General features: G+C 45.4%; 1 protein-coding gene across 3 annotated transcripts in view; it reads left to right on the top strand.

Moving 5' to 3' along the window:
- Nucleotides 1-10201: 10201 nt before the first annotated feature.
- The window catches only part of LOC133351028 (transient receptor potential cation channel subfamily V member 6-like), a 49023-nt gene continuing 37283 nt past the window's right edge, over nucleotides 10202-21941 (top strand). For 2 of the 3 annotated variants that reach the window (XM_061565910.1, XM_061565912.1), the window contains exons 1-5: nucleotides 10202-10361; nucleotides 14297-14423; nucleotides 17062-17183; nucleotides 18348-18470; nucleotides 20047-20187. In XM_061565910.1, coding sequence (XP_061421894.1) covers nucleotides 14374-14423; nucleotides 17062-17183; nucleotides 18348-18470; nucleotides 20047-20187 — 436 coding nt within the window. In that variant the 5' untranslated portion in view covers nucleotides 10202-10361; nucleotides 14297-14373. The remainder of the gene's footprint in view (nucleotides 10362-14296; nucleotides 14424-17061; nucleotides 17184-18347; nucleotides 18471-20046; nucleotides 20188-21941) is intronic. The other variant, XM_061565911.1, reaches the window with a different exon arrangement.

The following is a 21941-nucleotide window of genomic DNA, read 5'->3' as shown; positions in this document are numbered from 1 at the left end:
AATTTTTACGAGGTAAAATTGTAATGTATTACTTGCTGTTAGTAACTCAGCTTATTATAGAGTATAGTAAGTATACTGATGGTGCGATGCAGTTTATACTTTAGTTTTTTATGTAGTTTATACTTTAGTTTTCTACGTGGTTGTTGAGTAACTGCAGCTACATATCATTAACATTCCTTTCCTTTGTTACTGCTAATCCCTGCACCCCCCTTGGTTGCTGCTGATCCTGCATAATGCATGGGCATAATATGACTTTGACACCCCCCCGCCCAACGCCTACGCATTTTCCATGAATATGCTAAATCCCTCTTCACATGCACATTCTTTTTGTTAAGGCGCTCTTCAACCCCCAATGCAGCTTATATATAAGCTCCTAGTTTGGTAGTGTCTCATTCTTCACCTGAAGACGGCTGCTTGCGTTGTAGCCGAAACGTCGTGAGAATTGTTTTATTATGTTTTATTTTTATTATTTTATTACTTCCCTTCTACGTGACTTTACCGAAAGAAACAAGAAGATGAATCCCTGCAGTCACGAAAGCTTTAAATCGAAATTTAACCGCCTCTACGGGGAGGGTTTCCACATAACTTTGAGATCCTTCAACAAGCTCCGGGATAAGAAGGCTCAGCTAATCGAGTCTCTCACCTTTCTGAAGAGATGCCGCGACTCTAAGGTAATACCAAACGCATTTACACTAACATCTGCTGCTGTAACTTCTTCTAATGCGAAACGAATTCTGTCTAGAACTAGCTTAGCTCTTATCTCAGAGAAAATCAGACTTACGCGCACCGAACTAGATCAGTTAGACAAGACACTCTACAAATCACACTTATCTTTGAGTGTAACAATGTCCACATCGGATTGGGAACATGTGGAAAAAATGACTGCCTCTTCAGCTGCCGCTATGTCGACTAAATGTAAGGACAACTTGATTTCCAAATTCAATCGCCTCTCAAACAAGAAACCGGACCCACACATTGAAAAGCTAGATATTAACAAAGTCGTAATTAATCGCAGTAACAGTCCTATTTCTGAAGGTTTGAAATCCGTTTTAGCTAAAGGACTAAACTTTGCAGTCACACCTAGACACATACCAGTTAATGATATAATTGCTCGAGTAGATGTAGCTCTCAAGGGCTTGAGTCACATCGCTGCAGACGTAGCAAGATCCGAAATCTCTGTAACCCTCAAAAACGCTAAGATGCCAGCTAGCAACATCAGCAAAGAGGAGCGTTTTGAATTAGCTCAATTAAAAAAGAGGGATGACATTGTCATCCTCTCAGCCGACAAAGGCAATGCCACTGTCATCATGGACAAAATAGAATACAACAACAAAATTCAAGAACTACTAAACGATGGCAGCTATACAAAAATAAAAAGAGACCCCACCAACAGCCTCGTCTCCAAAACCAACAACATCATTTCTGCTTCAACCGCATTAATTGATCAGACCAAACAGTTCTCGTTGAAACCTTCTGCAGCCAGACCACCAAGATTGTACGGCTTGCCAAAGATACATAAAGAAGATACACCTCTTCGTCCCATTGTCTCTACTATCAACTCCCCCACTTACAAACTGGCTCGTTTTTTGTCCGAAATCCTACGGCCTTTCACTGGAAAAACCACCTCTGCAGTACTAAACTCTACTGACCTGGTATCGACAATCAAGGGGATTGCCCTGTCCCCAGACGACCTGCTTGTCAGTTTTGATGTGGTTTCCTTGTTCACCAAGGTACCTGTGCCTGACACCATCGCAATCATTGAAGACTTGGTTCATCAAGGACTGAATGCTGGGGTACCCCCCCTGGTGAGACACTGCTTAACCAATACATACTTCACCTGGAATGGAACCTTCTACAAGCAAATTGAGGGCACCCCAATGGGCTCCCCCCTATCTCCGGTTGTAGCCAACATCTTCATGGAGAAATTTGAGACGGACGCCATCCAGACTGCCACTCTACGCCCGACCTTATGGAAGAGGTACGTAGACGACACTTTTGTCATCTGGCCACATGGCCGGCCTGCTCTAGACCAATTTCTCGACCACATCAATTCCATACACCCAGCCATCAGATTCACCATGGAAGTCGAAAATGATGGCAAGCTACCCTTTTTGGATGTCCTAATCAAAAGGAGACCTGATGGTTCAATGAGCCACTCTGTCTACAGGAAAGCCACCCACACGGATGCTTATCTAAAACCGGATTCCCACCACCATCCATCTCAGAAGAATTCCCTCATCAAGACTCTATATCATAGAGCCCAATGCATCTCCGACCATGAACACATTTCCAGTGAACTCAAACACGTACGCCAAGCTCTTAAGGCAAATGGTTACTCCGACTATACAATCCGCAAAGCCATCACTCCAACCATCAAGAAGGATCCTGTTGAGGAGCCTTTCAAGACCATCACCTTACCCTACATTGCTGGGGTCACAAAAAAGATCTCCAAAATCCTGATTAAACACAAGATCCAGGTCCGATTCAACACAGTACATAAAATCCGTGATCTGGTACCGTCTGTAAAAGATGTGGTTCCAGACATACAGTACCCTGGCGTCTACAAACTAAGTTGCCTCTGTGGTAGCAGTTACATTGGGGAAACCAAACGACATGTCTCGGACCGCATCCGTGAACATAAAGCTGACCTGAAACACGGTAGGACTAACACCTCAGCCGTGGCAGATCACTGTTACAACTCAGTGGGCTCACATGATATTGACTTCTCCAAGACAGAGGTTCTCTGCAAGCCATCTGGCTATCATGAGAGATTCGTTCATGAGGCGATCCACATATACAAACACAGAGACAACTTTAACCGAGAAGATGGATTCTGGCTCAGCAATCATTGGAAGGACGTAATAAACCATTTCGATACACATTAGGGTGTGTAGAATAATACATAGTGTGATATTAAATGTATAAGATATAGGTTGGTTTACAGCAATACAGTATATAATTTAATGTTGGGTTTATCTATGGCAGTATATAGTACGGTATATGCTCGTGTGATGTAAGAGAATAAGGTTTAGATGGAAGCATATTATAGAATTTTTACGAGGTAAAATTGTAATGTATTACTTGCTGTTAGTAACTCAGCTTATTATAGAGTATAGTAAGTATACTGATGGTGCGATGCAGTTTATACTTTAGTTTTTTATGTAGTTTATACTTTAGTTTTCTACGTGGTTGTTGAGTAACTGCAGCTACATATCATTAACATTCCTTTCCTTTGTTACTGCTAATCCCTGCACCCCCCTTGGTTGCTGCTGATCCTGCATAATGCATGGGCATAATATGACTTTGACACCCCCCCGCCCAACGCCTACGCATTTTCCATGAATATGCTAAATCCCTCTTCACATGCACATTCTTTTTGTTAAGGCGCTCTTCAACCCCCAATGCAGCTTATATATAAGCTCCTAGTTTGGTAGTGTCTCATTCTTCACCTGAAGACGGCTGCTTGCGTTGTAGCCGAAACGTCGTGAGAATTGTTTTATTATGTTTTATTTTTATTATTTTATTACTTCCCTTCTACGTGACTTTACCGAAAGAAACAAGAAGATGAATCCCTGCAGTCACGAAAGCTTTAAATCGAAATACTAAAATTACTTTCCTAAAATGACTTTCAGCTTACCCAGGGAATTGGCTGGACTGACATTGTTTTGCTTCATTAATACAAGCGACATCACAATGCTATTAGGTACTTGGTTATTAATTACATCACCATCATCGTCACTATGTCGAATGAAGCCCTCCCCAGGCCCTCATCCTTCTAATCCACCTCATTCATGCACGTGGGGTGCCACAGTGGCTAGATGTTAACTACCTCGCCTGGTATGCAGGAGCTCGTGTGTTTGATCCCGACCCTGATGCCTGCTGTATATTTAGAGTTTGCATGTTGTACCCGTGGTCGCGTGGATTTTTCTCCGGGCCCTCCGGTTTTTCCCTCCACATTTAGAATCATGCATTTAGAGTCAACATGCGTATAGAGCAGGGGTCCTCAAACTACGGCCCGCGGGCCACATGCGGCCCACCGAGGACATTTATCCGGCCCATGGTCACTAATTGGGCTGCGCTTGTGAGCACTAATTGGGCTGCGCTGGTGAGCACTAATTGGGCTGCGCTGGTGAGCACTCATTGGGCTGCGGTGGTGGGCACTGATTGGGCTGCGGTGGCGAGCACTGATTTGGCTGCGCTGGTGAGTACTGATTGAGCTGCGGCGGTGGGCACTGATTGAGCTGCGGCGGTGGGCACTCATTGGGCTGCGCTGGTGAATGGTTCAATGGGCCAATTGACTGGACTTGCCCCCCAGGCCTAAGGCTGCCAGCCGTCCCCTGGCTGCGCTTGACTGGCTCTCCCTCCCTCAGCTCCCTCACTTTCCCCTCGGCTCCACTCCCAGTGATATTCCTGTGTGCTGGGGATGTACTACGATCTGTGAACAAAACTGCAGGTGTAATTAACTTTTTAATGGCACCCGCACCAGTGTGAGCCTGGGGTAAAAGCGGAGTTCCCCCAATCAGACTGCATTGATGGGCAGTGCAGTCTGTATGTCTCTGTGTGGGCAAAGTTATTGCTGGTATATTGTTTTTGTAGCGCTGTATATATATTGGTATTTTACTAATAGCAATTTTGACTCCCTAGGAAACTGATGTCAAGAAAGAGAAAAATTGACTCGGAGTGTAGGATATTCAAAGAACAGTGGACTTATGATTACTTTTTCATGCAGTACAAAGAAAGAGCTGTGTGTCTGATATGCCAGAATATAGTGTCTGTGTTCAAATAATATAATTTACGTCGACACTATGAAACTCAACATAAAGATAAATATGATTGTTTGGTCGGAGAAGTGAGAAAAGATAAAATATTAAAACTGAAAAATATATTAACAACTCAGCAAAATACTTTTGTGAAGCAGAAGCAGCTAAATATTTCATCACTGCGAGCAAGTTTTCAAGTTGCCAAGCTAATAGCGTGCACTGGCAGACCATTCGTGGAGGAAGAATTTGTTAAAGAATGCCTTCTTTTTGTTGCCAAAGAGATGTGTCCAAAGAAGGCCGATTTATTTAGTACAGTGAGTCTTTCAGGACCTACAATTACACGGAGGATTGAAGAAATGGGAGACAATTAGCATCAGCATTTGCAAAACTCCACAAAAAAACTTTCCTATTTTTCCTTGGCACTCGACGAAAACAATGATGTTCGTGATTCTGCACAACTTCTAATTTTTATTCGTGGGATGAATGACTATTTCGAAGTCACAGAAGAGCTTGCTGCACTGCAAAGCATCAAAGGAACAACTACAGGAGAGGATATCTATGAAAAGGTTTGCCAAACTGTGAATGGTTTGGAGCTGAATTGGGCTAAACTAGCCAGTGTGACAACTGATGGTGCTCCTAGCATGGTGGGGTCTAAGAAAGGAGTAATTGCTCGCATTAACCAAGAGATGGACAAACATAACCATTCTCATCCAATAGCCATACACTGCCTCATCCACCAACAAGCACTGTGTAGTAAATCACTGAAGTGGAACTCTGTTATGAAAATTGTGGTATCTTGTGTTAACTTCATTAGAGCTCATGCACTAAACCACAGACAATTTCAGGAATTTCTGTCTGAACTAAATGTTGACTATGAAGATGTTCTGTACCACACAGAAGTCCGTTGGCTGAGTCGAGGGAGAGTTTTGAAACGTTTCTATGACTTACTTCCACAGATTACAGCTTTTCTGCTTTCAAAAAACAAAGAAGTACCAGAGCTCAATGATGCAGAATGGAAATGGCACCTTGCCTTTCTGACAGATGTAACAGAGCTACTCAACAGTTTCAATGTGCAACTTCAAGGAAAGGGGAAGCTCCTCTGTGATATGCAATCACATGTCAAAGAATTTGAAGTAAAATTAGGCCTCCTCATCAAACAAGTTAAGGAGGAAAACTTCTGCCATCTCCCCACAACTCAAAATCTGTTAGCGGAAAAACCATTGGTTGCAATTCCCAAACAAAACATGTGTGGATTCACTGGAAAAAATGCAAAAGGAGTTCCAATTTAGATTTAAAGAGCTTCATCTCCATGAACAGGACATACAGCTTTTCCGTAACCCATTTTCTATTGACATTGAAAATGTGGATACAATTTACCAAATGGAACTGGCTGAACTGCAGAATTGTGACTCTCTGAAAGACGCATTCAAGTCAAGCAGCCTTCATAATTTCTATGCATCTCTCCCCTCTGAGACATATCCTAATCTCAGGAACCATGCACTCAAAATTGCAACCATCTTTGGCAGCACTTATGTCTGTGAACAGACTTTTTCCAGAATGGAACATTTGAAATCTCCAACCAGATCTAGACTAACGGATGCACACTTGCATCACTTGTTACGACTAGCAGTGACAAATATGGAACCGGACATTGACCATCTCATTAGCCAAAAGCAGGCCCATATTTCCCATTGAAATACTGGCAAGTTTGTTGATTTAACTTTACTTGTTCTTCATTTTAAATATTGTATTTGTTCCCGTTTTATTTCTTCACTTCAAAATAAGATATATGCAGTGTGCATAGGAATTTGTTCATAGTTTTTTAAACTATAATCCGGCCCTCCAATGGTCTGAGGGACAGTGAACTGGCCCCCTGTTTAAAAAGTTTGAGGACCCCTGGTATAGAGTATTTGGCTGCGATACATCTCTATGCAATACGCCACTTCACTGAGCTCGCAATTGTGATCAGGTCGCTTCTGAAAAATAGCTATGTAGCTCGGTGAGCCTTTCCTGGTAAAATAAACCATCTCCTGCATCTCTCTGGTGGTCTACTTCTTTGGACGTACGCGCTCTTTTGGCTTCAAGTCCATCATCGCCGTCGTCCATCTGACATCATCTTAATTCACAATGCGCCTTGACTAAGGCGCTGAGAAAATAATTAACTATTTTTACAGCAGAAGTGTGATGAGATGAGTTGATGAGGACAGTCGTGCATGAGTGAAACGAACTTAGATGAAAGTGACAATGAACAGTTAATGATGAGTGAGGATGATGAATGGGTGGGGAGATTGGCAAGAGGGATGGAGTTAGCGATGGGGAAGGGGGGTGAGGGAGCTTGAGTAAGACAGAAAAATCAGTGAGTGTGTTTTAAGGGAAGAACGATCAATAGACCGTGAGGATTATTGTTTGACGTGTAGGGGCAACTTATTCCAGTTTAAAGGGGGCCAGAAGCGAGAAAGAACGGAATCGTGATTTGGCACAAAGCATCCTTCCTTCCCAAGCCCAGAAACAGAATCAAAAGACGAGTGTGGAAATCATATGCAGAGTTATGCTAAAGCAACACGTATATTATACACCCCATACGTTTTCGGGTAGGGGAATGCGATTTTTTTTATTAAATGTTTTTTTTTATGACAACCAAAACACGAGCCCCAATGCAACACGCCGAGAGGTTCCAACGGCAGGGTATAGAAAATCCACAACCACCACAGGAGATGCAGCAGAACCCCAACATGCACGTCAGCAGATGTTGTCTCTTACGTTTTGGATCTGGCAACCCAAGTTCTCTCACGGTCGAGCACGCCTGCGGTGGTGGCTCTGCACGTGGCCTATAATCCAGCACCGTGGAGGTGACGTTTGGTGGATCGGGCAAATTCAAAACTATTTAATTATTGAATAATTTTAATTTTAACAGGTAAGGCTCACTGAGCTATACAGCTATTCTTCAAAAGCGACCTGGACACAGATGATAACTCAACGAAGTGGCTTATCGTCGTGTGGAAATTTATAGGAGCCAAATACTCTAAGCGCATGTTGATTTTAAATGTGGAGGGAAAAAACTAAGGGGAGAAGATGCAAACTCCAAATATACAGGCGTCAGGGTCCGGATCGAACCCACGACTTCCTCTATACCAGGCGAGGTAGTTAACATCCCGCCACCGTGGTCGCCTCACAAATCACACAATTTATTTCCTTCCCACGGGCATTGAGGTGCCATACCCTGGATTGCCAGCAGAATGCAGTACAGCAAAGTGTGGACTGATATCATCTGTCACTTCTGTACGGGGATAGAGTGTTGCACCCTCGCATGCGTGGGTTTTTTTCCAGGTGCTCCGGTTTCCTTCCACGTGTATAGCCACTCGCTAATTAGCTGAAAACATCTTAATAAATAGAGAACTGCAGAGCAATTGTTAGCTCCGGCTCATCGCCTGGCAGCCTTTCAGTTCAACTTGTGTACGCCAGCTATTGTGAGATGCAATTTACATGAACGATACTATACAAATTAATTACTAGACTTTTATTTATTTTATGTTTAGAAGTGTGCATGAGCTCTATGCAGTTTCCCAGTCTTGCGGATGTGCTTGTGTCAGCATTAAGGGGCCGTCCATAAATGACGTCACATACCCAGGGGGGTAGGGGGGTCAGATATTTGTGACGATGTGTGACGAGAGGGGGAGGGGGGTTTAAAAAATGTGACGTTACATCAAAATGCGCAACCTTAAATAAATATAAGCAATAGAATTGTGAAAACAACACAAATTTTGAATAACTTTCATTTATAACTATTTGATTATTTTAATTTACTAAGGTCACCTTTCATTTATTCCATGAAGGAGCATTTTGCTTCTCCATGGGAGAATGGAGAAGCATAAATGTTGTAAAATTTTTGAATGATTGTTATTAAACATTTTGATTCTAATGATTCTACCAGGGCTTTTCATTCTGTGGAATGAATATGTGATTGTTATAATTGTACTCTCCATTTTGCTTCGTTCTACTACAAAGTTTCAAGTATTTTTGTTATAGCTAGAATTACTTTTAATATATATAATTATAAGATAATTTCAATATAATATTCTGAACATCTGCAGTTTTAGTTAGACGTTGAATATTTTCAAGTTAATTTTATGCTAAATTTCAGCTTTCCAACGGCTCCTTTTTAATACGTGTTTTCTCCTACAACATCAGAGTGCAGCGCCACATTAAATACGCACTACAATGACAATAGTTTAAAGCGATTTGAAGCATGTTTTATTTTCAAAATGGAAATATGGTTTGGGGGAGGCAGAGCTTTGTGACGTCATATTTGAGGGGGGTCTGACTTTTTGTGACGCCGTGTTACGAGGGGGGGAGGGGGGTCAAAAATCGGCCAAAATCGCGTGACGTCATTTATGGACGGCCCCTAACCAGAGCAAGCGAGGGGATTTGTTTTTCTTTAGACAACATTGAGATGAGTGTGGGTTGATTCCCTGACTAGAAGGAGTGGAGTCTATGTGCACGAGAAAGAGGAATTCTGGTATCATAGCGTTACGGGGCGTGTGATCACATGGGGACGCCTTCATCCAGCAGTGGATAGACCACGGTTGATAACGATGTGGAAAATGTATTTCAGGAATATTTCTCACTCAACGATTATGATGGTGTTGCCCTGTTGTCGTCATCATCATCGTCGCCTGGCCTATGACCAATGTGCCCAATTTCACCAGACGTTAGAAGCTACGCTAAGATAGTTGGAGCCTACATGCGCGTTGCTACTGCCGGGTTTAATCCGGAAAAATCGGGGAATTGGCATCTGGGTATTCGTGTGGCAGGAATGAATTTGTACTGAGATCTGGTCGCGGTGTTGTGTCGCATTTTATAGCAGTAAATGGCACGGCGTTGATAATAGCACCTGGTGCTCACTCAGAAACAAATTCCGAGTTTGGTATGCAGTGGACAATTGGCGACCCTTAGCCTGGACAGTGGTGCTTTGATGGGCGCCCATCGTGCATACCACATTGTCATAGGCGGCTGCGGGGCTTTGCTTCACTGAACCATGACTAGAATGAGTGGAGTCTATGTGCACGAATTATTTTGTCCTTTGAAAAACGTGACACATTTTTTACTATTTGGCCGTGTCGGGTGGTGGAGGGCTACGACACGTTTATAAATAACGCGATCTGACCCAAACACCTATATTATGAATAATATTGGTCGCGAAAGCCTACGTGTTAAAATGAACCATGCTGCCCAGCGTGGTGAAGTATGGTCGAATGAAGGGGCTGTATCGAAGTCTCGTCAACTGGAGATCGCCGTGGTGGTCGGCACTGTTGATGGTTTACATCTGCTCAGTGTTTATGGAAACACCTGATCTTGTTGTCTTCATCCACAAACCGCATCACGCGGTTTGTGGACAAAACCGGCGCCCGCCGTCACAAGCAGCCAGCTGCAGTCGTAACACCGCGCGCACCACCACCGCCGCCACACCACCACCTCCGCCACACCACCACCGCCGCCACACCACCACTGCCCCGAGCTGCAAGGAGATCCGGGCTCAACGGCCAGGGCGAGGCTGCCGTCAACCCCGCATCGCAGCCTTTTCAGCGCAGAGGGCGACAGCAGGTAAGCTACTGTTATAAAAACTGGCTACATTTTCACGATATACATGAAATCGAATCAATCACAAACAAAAGGCATGGAATAAAAAACATTTATTTATTTATTTCAAACAATCGACGGAGTTATAGTTTCTGATGTGGATGGAAAGAGCATTCCACAGCCTTGGTGCGTAGCATCGAAAAGCACCACGGTCCCCTCGTGAGTGTAATATGCCTCGTGGAAACTGGGATGGCAAGTAACACGATGTAACACAATTTTTGTTCCTGGGTAGTAAGTGTTATTTCGTAATTGCTTATGCCTAAAGAGGAGAGAAAATGGCTATTATTCCCCACAAACTTTGCTTTTGTGACCAGGACAGTGATATTTTGAAATGTACCTATTTTCAATGAGTAAACGTGCGAATTTCTATCTTTTCGTTCAAATAAAGTCAGAAAAAACAACATATGAATCAAAATTAACATGTATTTATCCTAAAGTAATACAAAAATAACTACAAAAGATTTATAAGTAGTTTTTCGAGATTTACGATTATACAGTAAATCACTTTCACGAATCAGCCCCCAAATGTAGTCTACCATCATGTTCTCGTTATACTGTCCTTGGTAGTGGCGTTCAAAGTCCAGTATATCCTGGTGGAAGCACTCGCCTTGTTCCTCCGAGTACGCTCCCATGTTCTACTTGTTTTTATCAAGATGAGCAAAGATATGGACTTTGAGGGACATCCTACAGCTCTTTGTGCCGCAGTTCTTCACCAGAGTCTCAACCAGCTCCACATAGTTTTCGACCTTGTGATTGCCTAAGAAGCCACGAACCACTGCGACACAGCTACTCCAAACCACTTTCTCCTTACTAGTGAGCTTCTTGGGGTATTAATTGCATACTCTTTGGTTTTTTCGGTAAAGTCACGTAGGTTTAAAAAGAAAACAAATAAATTAAATCACAACGTTTCGGAGGCAACACAAGCTTCCATCTTTAGGTGAAACCGTCACAGCAAAATTACACTTGATACAAAATTACTTGATACAGTAATTTTGCTGTGACGGTTCCAACTGAAGACGGAAGCTTGTGTTGCCTCCGAAACGTCGTGATTTAATTTATTTGTTTTCCTTTTTTAACCTACGTGACTTTACCGAAAAAACCAAAGAATATGGATCCTTGCAGTCACGAAAACTTCAAATCTATAATTAATTGCACTCCATGATCTTCTTTATCTGTGGCCCGACGAAGACACCGGCTTTGACCTTTGCCTCAGACAGCTTAGGGAATAAGTCTTGAAGGTACTTGAAGGCTGCCGACTCCTTGTCTACAGCTCTGACAAATTGCTTCATAAGGCCCGATTCCGATTGCCTCGAACAGACTGGTCACATTGTTGCAGAAGCAGAGCCCATCTTGACAGGTGAAGAAGCTGCAAAAAGGTTGGTTATGCTTCCTCTGATCTGCGACTTGCACTCTTTCATCCTACAAGTTCCACTGCTTGAGCCGAGATGTGAAAAGCACGGCATTGGACTTAGTGAGACCAAGATCTCTGATCAAGCCGTTGAGGTCTTTTTGGTTGGGGTAGTATGGGTTTCTCTCCTCAGCTAAACCTATGAAATTGTCATCTGGATCTACAACGTCTTCCTCGCTCTCTGAATTGCTGCTCTCTTCTAAAGAATGCTGCTCTCTCTCTGGAGGAGTGGGTACATGGAGCTCATGGCAGTGTGGCACCGGACGATGGATGAAGGAAGGTCCGGATACGTGATAGCAGGTGCATTCTTGCCAGTCCGACGTTTGGAAGGGTCCACCATGCAGAAGTAGCAGTTGCTTGAGTGGTCAGTGGGTTCCCGCCAAATTCTTGGGATAGCGAACTTCATGGCTCTTTTTTCTCCTCTGTACCATCCTACAAAAATACATTTATTTCACCCATGACTAATGTGTAAGAGATTCTCGCAACATTTTTGATATGATATATTTTTTAAATAACATAAAAAATTGTAAAACATTTAAACGTTAAAACTTTTACAATTACATTTTTTAAACAAATTTTATAACATAAAATTCCATCTTACCTTCCAGAGTTGTTTTTTAATTGCTCGCAGGTGAAATGAGGTGCCCATGGTTTGTCTTGATCCCCAACAGGCATGCCGAAATATGCCTTGTAGGCCTCACACATCTTAGCAGATACTTCCACAGAGTACTTTTTCGTTCTTGTCTTGATACAATGGCCGCAGACATAGCAAAATGTGTGTGCTGGATGCTTGCAGCCTCTTGATGCCATCTCAGAAAAATGCAAATATGTATCCACTTAGACAACTGGAACTAAACTGGAAAGTTCTAGAATGTTATTCAAGTTACTCCAAGTTTACTCAGCACTGAATCTATCTGGAATGTTCTGGAAAATAGGTACATTTCAAAATATCACTGTCTTGGTCACAAAAGCAAAGTTTGTGGGGAATAATAGCCATTTTCTGTACTTTTGAGGCATAAGTAATTAGGAAATAACACTTACTCCCCAAGAACCAAAAAAATATTGCTACACAGTGCAATCCACCTTCTATGGAGCACAACTTGTGGGAAAGGATGTAGGGATATATTCAGGGTGTTGAGGTAGGCAGGTTCCAGACCATTCACAGCCTTGTAGGTTAGTAGCAAGACCTAAAATGGCATCCTGAATTCCACTGGGAGCCAGTGCAGGAACGCTCCTCTTATTTTTTCGTATGGATTAATAGCAGCAGAATAAAGATACAATTTTTGATTTTGTTATCCACCCAATTGTCTGTTTAGAAGCAAGAGTGGATCTCGTCCATTCACTCCTTTAAAAGGAGCAAAAACAGCAGTAGCAGCAGCGGAGTGTTCACGACGCGGTCGACGGTTTGGGATTCGTGGCCACTCCACTCGCAGGCCTCCGAATCTTTGATGGCGCCATTTGTGGCATCGGTGACCCGCATCGGCCACACTGACCAATCCTGATTCGGTCGATGGTCGACCATTGCGGCATGGATGGTTGAAACCGGGAGGTTCGACGGTAGGGTCCCGTATGAAATGTTGATTTTTGATGTCGGCAGGGATGATAAGACAGGAGTAATGTTCTAGACTCGGGCGGCTCAGTTGTGTACATACTGCAGCTTTTTTGGAAAACCAGTCGAGGTAGTTAACATCTCGCCACTGTGGCGCCTCGTGGATAGACCACGGCTCATGGTAATGGAACTGTTTTTGTATTTAACACTCTGTTAACTTTTCCCAAATATATATCCCGATTTTGCTAGCAGCTTAAAGTCACGACTCAGAGAATCTACGACTGCAAAGTCAGACTGATTTCCTGCTCAAATAACCACCGAGGTGGTGCGTACCTCCTGATTACAGCCCTGAGTCAGTGGCGGAAATATTACATTCTTATGGTGGCGGCGAGTCTAACCATAAGACAACCATTGTTCTATGCATGCATGTTGTCATTATGGTAAGTTGGACGTTATGGTAATGTATGTATGGTGAACTTCTTTCGCACTGTACGTAGCCAACCATGCTAATCGGAGGTGCGGGGGAAAGACAACAAACTAAAGACAAAAAACAGTTCTAAAGAAACGAGTTTTCAATATAGACAATTTAAAAGTGCACAGCTCCAGTGGCTTCCTAATATTGGAAGGAAGAGCGTTCCAGACGGCTGCAGAAGCGCATCTGACTTCCACACAAAGGGACGATGGGTTGAGTCAACCCTGCCTCAAGCAGGATTTGAACTCTCAAACCTTGCTACTGCGAGCCGCTCGCTCTGCGCCGCTAAGCCACCTGTGTCCGGATGCGTAACGGACCCCAGGTTCTCGAAATCCCGGCTGCTACGCGCCCGTGTGAAGGGCCACACGGTGATCTACGAAGATGACGGGAGGCGAAAGGGCAGGTGACGATTGCAAGGGCGACTGTGGAATTTGACTATTTACAGCTTCCCCTTCCCCTCCGCTTCACAGCGTTCCAGACGTTCTGCGTAGGGGATACGCGTCGGCAAGCAGCAAACATTTACCACAATCGAGCGTGGTGCTACTCAATGATCCCAATGCGCGGCCGCACGGACAGCGTCATCAATATGACATCACGGTAAGGCCACGAGGCCCACAGAGGCCACCATCAGGGGATGTGACGAGCATTCAGAGCGTATAACGCGCTGCACAGTTCCCGTTCACTCGCAGACAGGAGACAAAGACAGCAAGATATAAATGTGTCGTTCAACCCGTCACCACCCGATACGGCCAATTAGTAAGGTTTGTCATGTTAACAAAACGTGCCAATTCGTTACTAGTGTAGTGTCTTCAAAAATTACTCACACCAACACGTTGTAACAAGTCACCTGCTTACAATTTATTCACCTATTCTTGCACCAGTTGTAGGCACTCCTATAACTCTCTTTACGGTCACTTATGTTTAACTTCTCCCCACTCTTATCTACCTTTCACCTCACTTATCCTGCACTCAGCAGCTCTGCTCTCAGCGTCTCCGCACACAGCATCCTCGCACACAACGTCTCCGCACACAGCGTCTCCGCACACAGCGTCTTTGTACACAGCAACTCTACATCTACACTGCTGCATTCACCTATGCTCCCTCAGACCCGCTCACCCATCTGTCCCGGGTGGGGGGATCAGCCAACACCCGCCCGGTGACGGCGTGAGGGTTGAGGTCCCATTGATGGCTGGAGCGGCAGCGGCGAGATGTCTTCACTCTTCGTCCTCAGCAACAACTCCCTCTCCACTCACTCACTCACCCTTATATCCCTCTGCTAATTATCTGAGACCTCTCGTGTGTCTCTTTAAGCTCTCGCCAGGCTGGCGCCTGTTGGCCCATCAATCAACCCTTATCTCCCGTCTCCCTGGCAACACCTCCGGTCTCAACGTGCACAACCGGTCGACCCCGTTTGCACCTGCTTCGCCCCTTAACAACTGGCGGTTTGTCCGTGCAAACCTAATGTTGCACACGCGCACCTGTTTGCCCTCAGTTGCCCTCGGTTAACTGTGCGCACTGCGTATTTCACTCCTCTACACGAGTACAGCACATCGGTGTGTTGGAGAGTAAACCCACAAAATTTACAATTCGAGTACCGTGATGTTTCGCCGGTAATTATAACAACCAGCATCATCAGGCGACAGACAGATTTTGGAGAATGCCTCCTCTCTTGGTCCCAAACAGAGGGGGGTAAAGGTGATGTCGTTATCACTATGAGCCTATCAGGTGCGAAGACCAGAGGGGGGTTAATGTAGTCAAAATATTACAATAGATAGCTATTGTTAGTTGGTAAGAAGGCTGTCAGGACCAGTGCCAACAATTGGCCAATCTATGTGGTTCTATATTGTCATGTTTGGCCAATGCAATTAACGAGCATATATACACATACACATGAGAGGAACCAATGAGTGCAGAATCCCCGTGCAAATTGTAAATTCATCCACCTCCTGTACTGTTTTCGTATCTTGGCAAGCCAGGAGATGCCCACGGGTAGGGAGGGAGCCCCACAAGTGTGCCTGAACCGCCAACCGTCGCCTCCAACACAGTGCTGAATACAGGCAGCCGCGTGCAGCACAGACATCTCCAATAAACACGGTTGGCTACGTACGGTGCAAAATAAGTTCAACATACGTACATACCGTCGAATGATATACTGCAACATGAAGCTTAACCAAATTGTGCTGGCAGTGTCATGAGAGGTGTCCATTGGGATCCCTTGCAGAGCTGAACTAAACTGTTAAACGAAACTATTTTTTATTTTACCAGGTAAGGCCCACTGAGCTATAAAGGTCTTTTTCAGAAGCGACCCGGCTATCACAAATGATAGCTCAACAAAGTGGCTTATTGTGGAAATGTTTAGCGGCCAAATACTCACGTGTTTCTAAATCTGCAGGGGAAAACTAGAGGACCCGGAGAAAATCCTACGCGACCACGAGAACATTCAGACTCCATATATACAGGCATCGTCAGGGTCGGGATCAGAACCCACGACCTCCTTATACCAGGCGAGGTAGTTAATATCTCGCCACCGTAGCGCGAAGGCAATGCAAGCCTTCGTGTCAGAGTGCCCCAAAGAATTGTAGTTTCTAGAACTCCTTCTGAGATCCCTTAAAATGGTCCACATATCAGGGGGTGGCACTTTGCCGCTCAGCTTGCCACGTGAGAGCAATGCTTCTCGCGTGATGGCTGGGCATTAAGCCACGTTTAGTGAAGAACCAAATTTTCTGCGCAATCGTCAATTCACTAAACTTCAGAAGCCAGTTGAATACAGCAGCAGCAACAACTCATCATATACCCCCAGCATTAGCGATGAGGAATGATCATGTTCCCTCTAGAGGTTTTCGTTTCTTTTGAAAGTGGCATTTTTGGGAGGTGGCCGGGTGGCCGGCACTGCGGAGACCCCTGAGTTCGAATCCAGGTCAAAGCCACCAGTGAAAAAAAACCACCCACATTAAATTCGGATCTGCACCTCATTCAGCTATATTCCACCTCCGAGAATGTAGGTGACAAAGTGCTGCCACTTTGTGTGTGGATTAGAGATCAACGCTGAAGGGATCTCGGAGGCAGCTCCGTGATGTCTGCTTCCGTGGGCCACTCCCTGGCTCATGGAGGGTCTCGTCGCTCTGTCGCCAATCCGAATGGATTCTTCCTCTCGTGATGCCAAGAGCACGAGTTGGGATGAATTTGTTGGAAAAGACTGAAGGTGTGATTTTCTGTAAAACCCTTCCCGTTGGAGACCCAACATGAATGCGCTTTGCAGACAGAAAGACAATGAGCTGCTGGAGGCGGCACGGCACAACAACGTGAAAGCCATCGAGAGGCTGCTGATCAGCGAGAAGGTGAACCCCTTGGCCAGAGGTAAGTGCAGGGCCACATTCCTGTCGCGTGCCTACTTCGACCCGCTTGTCAATCAACTGCTGGATGATGGGCCCTCCCCACGCTGCGTGAGCCGTGGGGGTTATTTTACGTTCCTTCACCACGCCGGTCAGTGCGTGTTGGGGAATAGCATAGATATCGGACATGGAAGTACTGCACAACAGTGGATGTTGTTATGCTGCCCTTAATGCAGCACAGCATTGCAGCAACCAATGGCATTCTGTCGTGGGTTTTGACCCATCCAGAGCGCTATCCAGGCTCAAAACCTGCTTAGCTATCCACACCGATTAGCAAAGAAGTTGAACATACTCTACATACACACGTACAGCCTCCAGGATCCGAGAGGTTGGGGCAGTTTGTTGCAACAATAAACAAGGCCGGTGTTTGTTCAATAACACAGCAGCAAAAATACGTGTAATTTCCGCGAGGACCCCGAGGTCACAGCTGTGATGGGCACAACAGCGTGGCCGGGAACACAAACACCGTGCAACGGGAAGGGACCCCCACACCGCCTGGTCGACCCACGTCCACAACGCAGGCAAAATGTGACGCCACGGTGGCGAGATGTTAATTACCTCGCGTGGTATACAGGTGGTCGTGGGTTCGATCCCGACCCTGATGACGCCTGCTGTATATTTTGAGTTTATGTGTTTTCTCTCCCCGTGGTCGCGTGGACTTTTCTCCAGATTCTCTGGTTATTCCCTCCACATTTAGAAACTGCATTTGTGGCCAGGTCGCTTCTGGAAAAGAGCTATATAGCTCAAGTGCGCCTTACCTCGTAAAATAAAAATAATAGTTTAACGGTTTTTAAAACGGCAACACCATTTGCAGCTCTATGCCGATCCACTGCTGGATGACAGGCCTGCCCGTGCCGCTATTTTGGTACGCTGGTCAGTGCGGGTCGGTTAAGGGACGGGAGTTGGGCGTAGAACCTGATCAGAAATCAATCGCCGGGTGGACAGGGGCGGGGGGATTTAACTGCCGTGCCTGGAGATAGAATCGAACCGTCCACCTTTGGTTTTGCCAGTGCACTTCGCTGACTGCTGCACCAGGGCAGGAAAACAAATTGCTGGTGGTGTGGACGACGTGGAAGAGAGAAGCAGTAGAACTTGGGGCGGAGTTGTGACGGTGCGTGTGCGCGTTCAGGGGAGCTGGGAGAGACCGCCCTGCACATGGCGCTCCTCTGCAACAGCCAGGATGCGGCGATGATGCTCATCCACAGGATTCCACCGCTGCTGAACCAGCCCATCACCTCTGACATGTACCAAGGTAGCGTGGTTGCAGCGGACACACGATGTCGGGACTCGTAGCCGGGAATGCCACGAGGCGACTCCACGCAAGTGTGCGGGAAGCGGGTGGGGCAGTGCAGCCCCCTGCACTGCGCAGCAGAGGTCACTCAAAGGGATCTCAGAGGTAGCTCTGCGTTATCTGCTTCAGTTGGCCATTCCCTGAACGTGAAGAGTTTGACTGATTTTCGCCGTAGGATGACCGAAGCCACATTCAAGTCAAGGGACAAACGTTACTCTGGGTGGCAGGCCAGGCGTGGAAGTTCTGCCGCCGTGTTGTGTGGATCAGAGTGTTTGGTGATACTGCATTGGCCGTGGTGCACAAGAACAAATAACAAAAACCTCAACACAGAGAAGCCACTCTGCTACTCTGACCTCTCTATTTGCGTAGAAGAAAGGGCCATTGCCCGAAAAAGTTACTTACCACGATGTTCGTTTTCATTTTAAGGCCACGTAGTGTCATTGACGAGCGTGTTGTGTGGACCCGGGGTCATAACGTCGTAACTGTGTCTCCTTGTTCTGGCAGTGATCCTCGCCAAGAACCCACGGGTGGTTACCATTCCATCAATCAGTCAATCACTATATTTACTAAGCATTTAAATGTAATGAACAGTTTAACAATTCACGGCATCAACATCATGCATTACCAGGCCGGTTTCAGGATTAACCACGTGCTTGATTCAACTAGGCCTGACTTAAGCTTAAACAAGTGCTCAATGAAACTAGGCCCGACATTTAATAATGGCGCATGGCACAATTATCACAAAGTTATGATTAGGGAGGTAGCTCTGTGATATCCAATTCCACGGGCCACTCTACGAGGGTTCTGAACGGACTCTCGACTCATGATGACACGATGTCGGTTGCACGTTTGCAGTAAAATTGGGGGAGTAAGGCATATTTGTTGTAATGTTTTATTTGTTTTTTGTCAATAATCGACAACATATTTTTTTAAAACTTATATTAGCTTCTAAATAAAATAAAGACCTTAATCTGTATGTCTCCAAAAACATCTAGTGCATTTCCCGACAAGGTAGAAAGCTAAAAGTTGGTAGACATGTAGCTTTTAGGACACAAACAGTAAAGATCAGAGATTTTTCATTTTAAGGCCCCCAAATCTCGATTTTACGTGCCCCATAAACATGTTTGTTCGCGTCAGTCAGAAACAGTTCAAAATTTAAGATTGTGCTTTGTTTCCTTTGATAGAACATTAAACATTAAAAGGCAGATACAATTTCAGTGAGAACCATTTTCTTTGGGTCTTTCGGTAAAGCCACGTAGATAGAAAAAATAACAAAAATCACGACGATTCGATCGCAACACAAGCAATCGTCTTCAGGTGCAAAAGAGGGAAATCTGCTGAGGCAGAGATGGACGGGGCAGCTAATGTTAGCGAGTAGGAGAGAGCGAGTGAAACATAGCAACAGACACCATACTCGAGAACTCACTTGGGCTGACTGTGAGAGTCGGGATTGCCGTGCGGTGCGACAGTGCACGCGTGACTAACCGCGCGTGACTGATCGTGCGTGCTCTGTGCGTGACTGACCGCGGCGGCGCAGGCCAAACGGCGCTGCACATCGCCGTGATGAACCAGGACGTGCAGATGGTGCGCGAGCTCCTCTCCTGCGGCGCCGACCTCCACTCCCCGCGAGCCACGGGCTCTTGCTTCACGTCAGCTGACGGCAGCAGCTGCTACTACGGTGAGCGTCCGCGGTGCCTACGAAGTCGAGGCTGGCGGCAGAACGACAGCCAAAGGCAGGGAGGGATTGGACAGCGCACAAAGATGTGCACTGCGCGTACAAAAGGCACTCAGTATTTTTTGCACTAATGTAAAAACCATGAGCTGTTCTGGAAGAACTGCCTTTGTTGTCTTCTTGTCTTAGGTCACCGATACAGAGATTAGACAATGGACTGGTTTCACCATTATTATTATTACGACTCATCAGTAATTAATAGGACTAATTATGAGGACGAAACCGCTCTGTCGCATTGCTGTTGTCAGGCGGTCACATTTGCTATATTTTTTTTGTATTGTGACCTAAGACAACAGGATCACAATGTAGTCCTTCGGGAACGACTGATTGTTTTTTGTTGTTGCATAATTGCACCGAGACCGAGTGCTTTGTGTACACGTTTCTGGATTTTGTTTTAAAAACTTGCTGTTTCCAGGCCTGCTCCATTGTCCTGTTATTAATTGGGTTTCCTCAGTTATTTACAGATCTCATCTCAGCTTTACCCAGACCACACTGAGCTCATAAGAACCGCTCGTGTGGCCACCGTTTGAGTTTGCGGTTTCGAAATGACCACGTGTTCAGTTCTCTTGAGCTGTTTGCCACAAGTGTGGTTAATTTAACACGTAGGCTTTCGCGACCAATGTTATTCATAATCAACGTTTTTGGGTTTAGATCGCGTTATTTATAAATGTGTCGTAACCCTCCACCACCCGACACGGCCAATCAGTAAAAATGTGTCACGTTGACAAAGACAAATAGTTCACTGCTTTAGCCCACCGGTGTGTTGAAGCCACAACATTTACAATTTGAGTACGACGTTTCGCTGGTAATTGCAATTCGCCAGAATTGCCCGATGATGCTGGATGCAATTACCAGCGAAACGTCGTACTCAAATTGTAAATGTTGTGGCTTCAACACACCGGTGGGCTAAAGCAGTGAACTATTTGTCTTTGTCAACGTGACACATTTTTACTGATTGGCCGTGTCGGGTGGTGGAGGGTTACGACACATTTATAAATAACGCGATCTAAACCCAAAAACGTTGATTATGAAGTGTGGTTAATGCAGACGTGATGCCTTTCAAAAGGTATCTATTTGGTGTTGATTTGCAGCTTTCGTGACTGCAGGAATCCATACTCTTTGGTTCTTTTTGTAAGTCACGAAAAAACAAAGAGTATGTATCTATTTGGTGTTTGAACATCTTAACACCTCCTGTTTTATTGGCATAAAAGGTCAAACCTATTCTTATTTTTCATCATTTTGGATACTGCCAAAAAAAGGTCCCCTAGATATCACATCAATGTTTGCTCGCTGTTCTGTCGAGCGTCGCTCCGGGGCAGGGAAAGCACCGATGCCAGAGGGAGAGCCATGCATTGCCGTGCGGACGCGATCTGACTGATCACATACTAGCGCTGCGTGCCTTTAACTGGCCACGGTTTCGCAGCCCTTCATCGTCCACGTGCAGATTTTTCCCATGCTGGGCTTTCCGTGTCGAGTGTTTTTTTTTTCCATGAAAGCATTTCGGAGTTGTAGCAATCCCGGGGAGAACCCGCACTTGGGAGGACAGGCGCCTCATCGCATCCCGAGACCGCAGAAATGTCGAATGAGACAGACGTGGGTGAGATACGGCAACGGCTTTGGGGGAGGCATTCATCCAGCCCCGGGCCCTGCGCTTTGGGGGAGCCCCCTGTGCTCCAACTGTCATGGTGTCAGATGTAATA

Source organism: Lethenteron reissneri, chromosome 36 (assembly GCF_015708825.2).
Source record: "Lethenteron reissneri isolate LAM-NWPU_2019-01 chromosome 36, ASM1570882v1, whole genome shotgun sequence".
Classification (NCBI taxonomy): Eukaryota; Metazoa; Chordata; class Hyperoartia; order Petromyzontiformes; family Petromyzontidae; genus Lethenteron; species Lethenteron reissneri.
The sequence above is the reverse complement of the archived record's forward strand: the minus strand, read 5'-3'. Positions and strand labels throughout refer to the sequence as shown.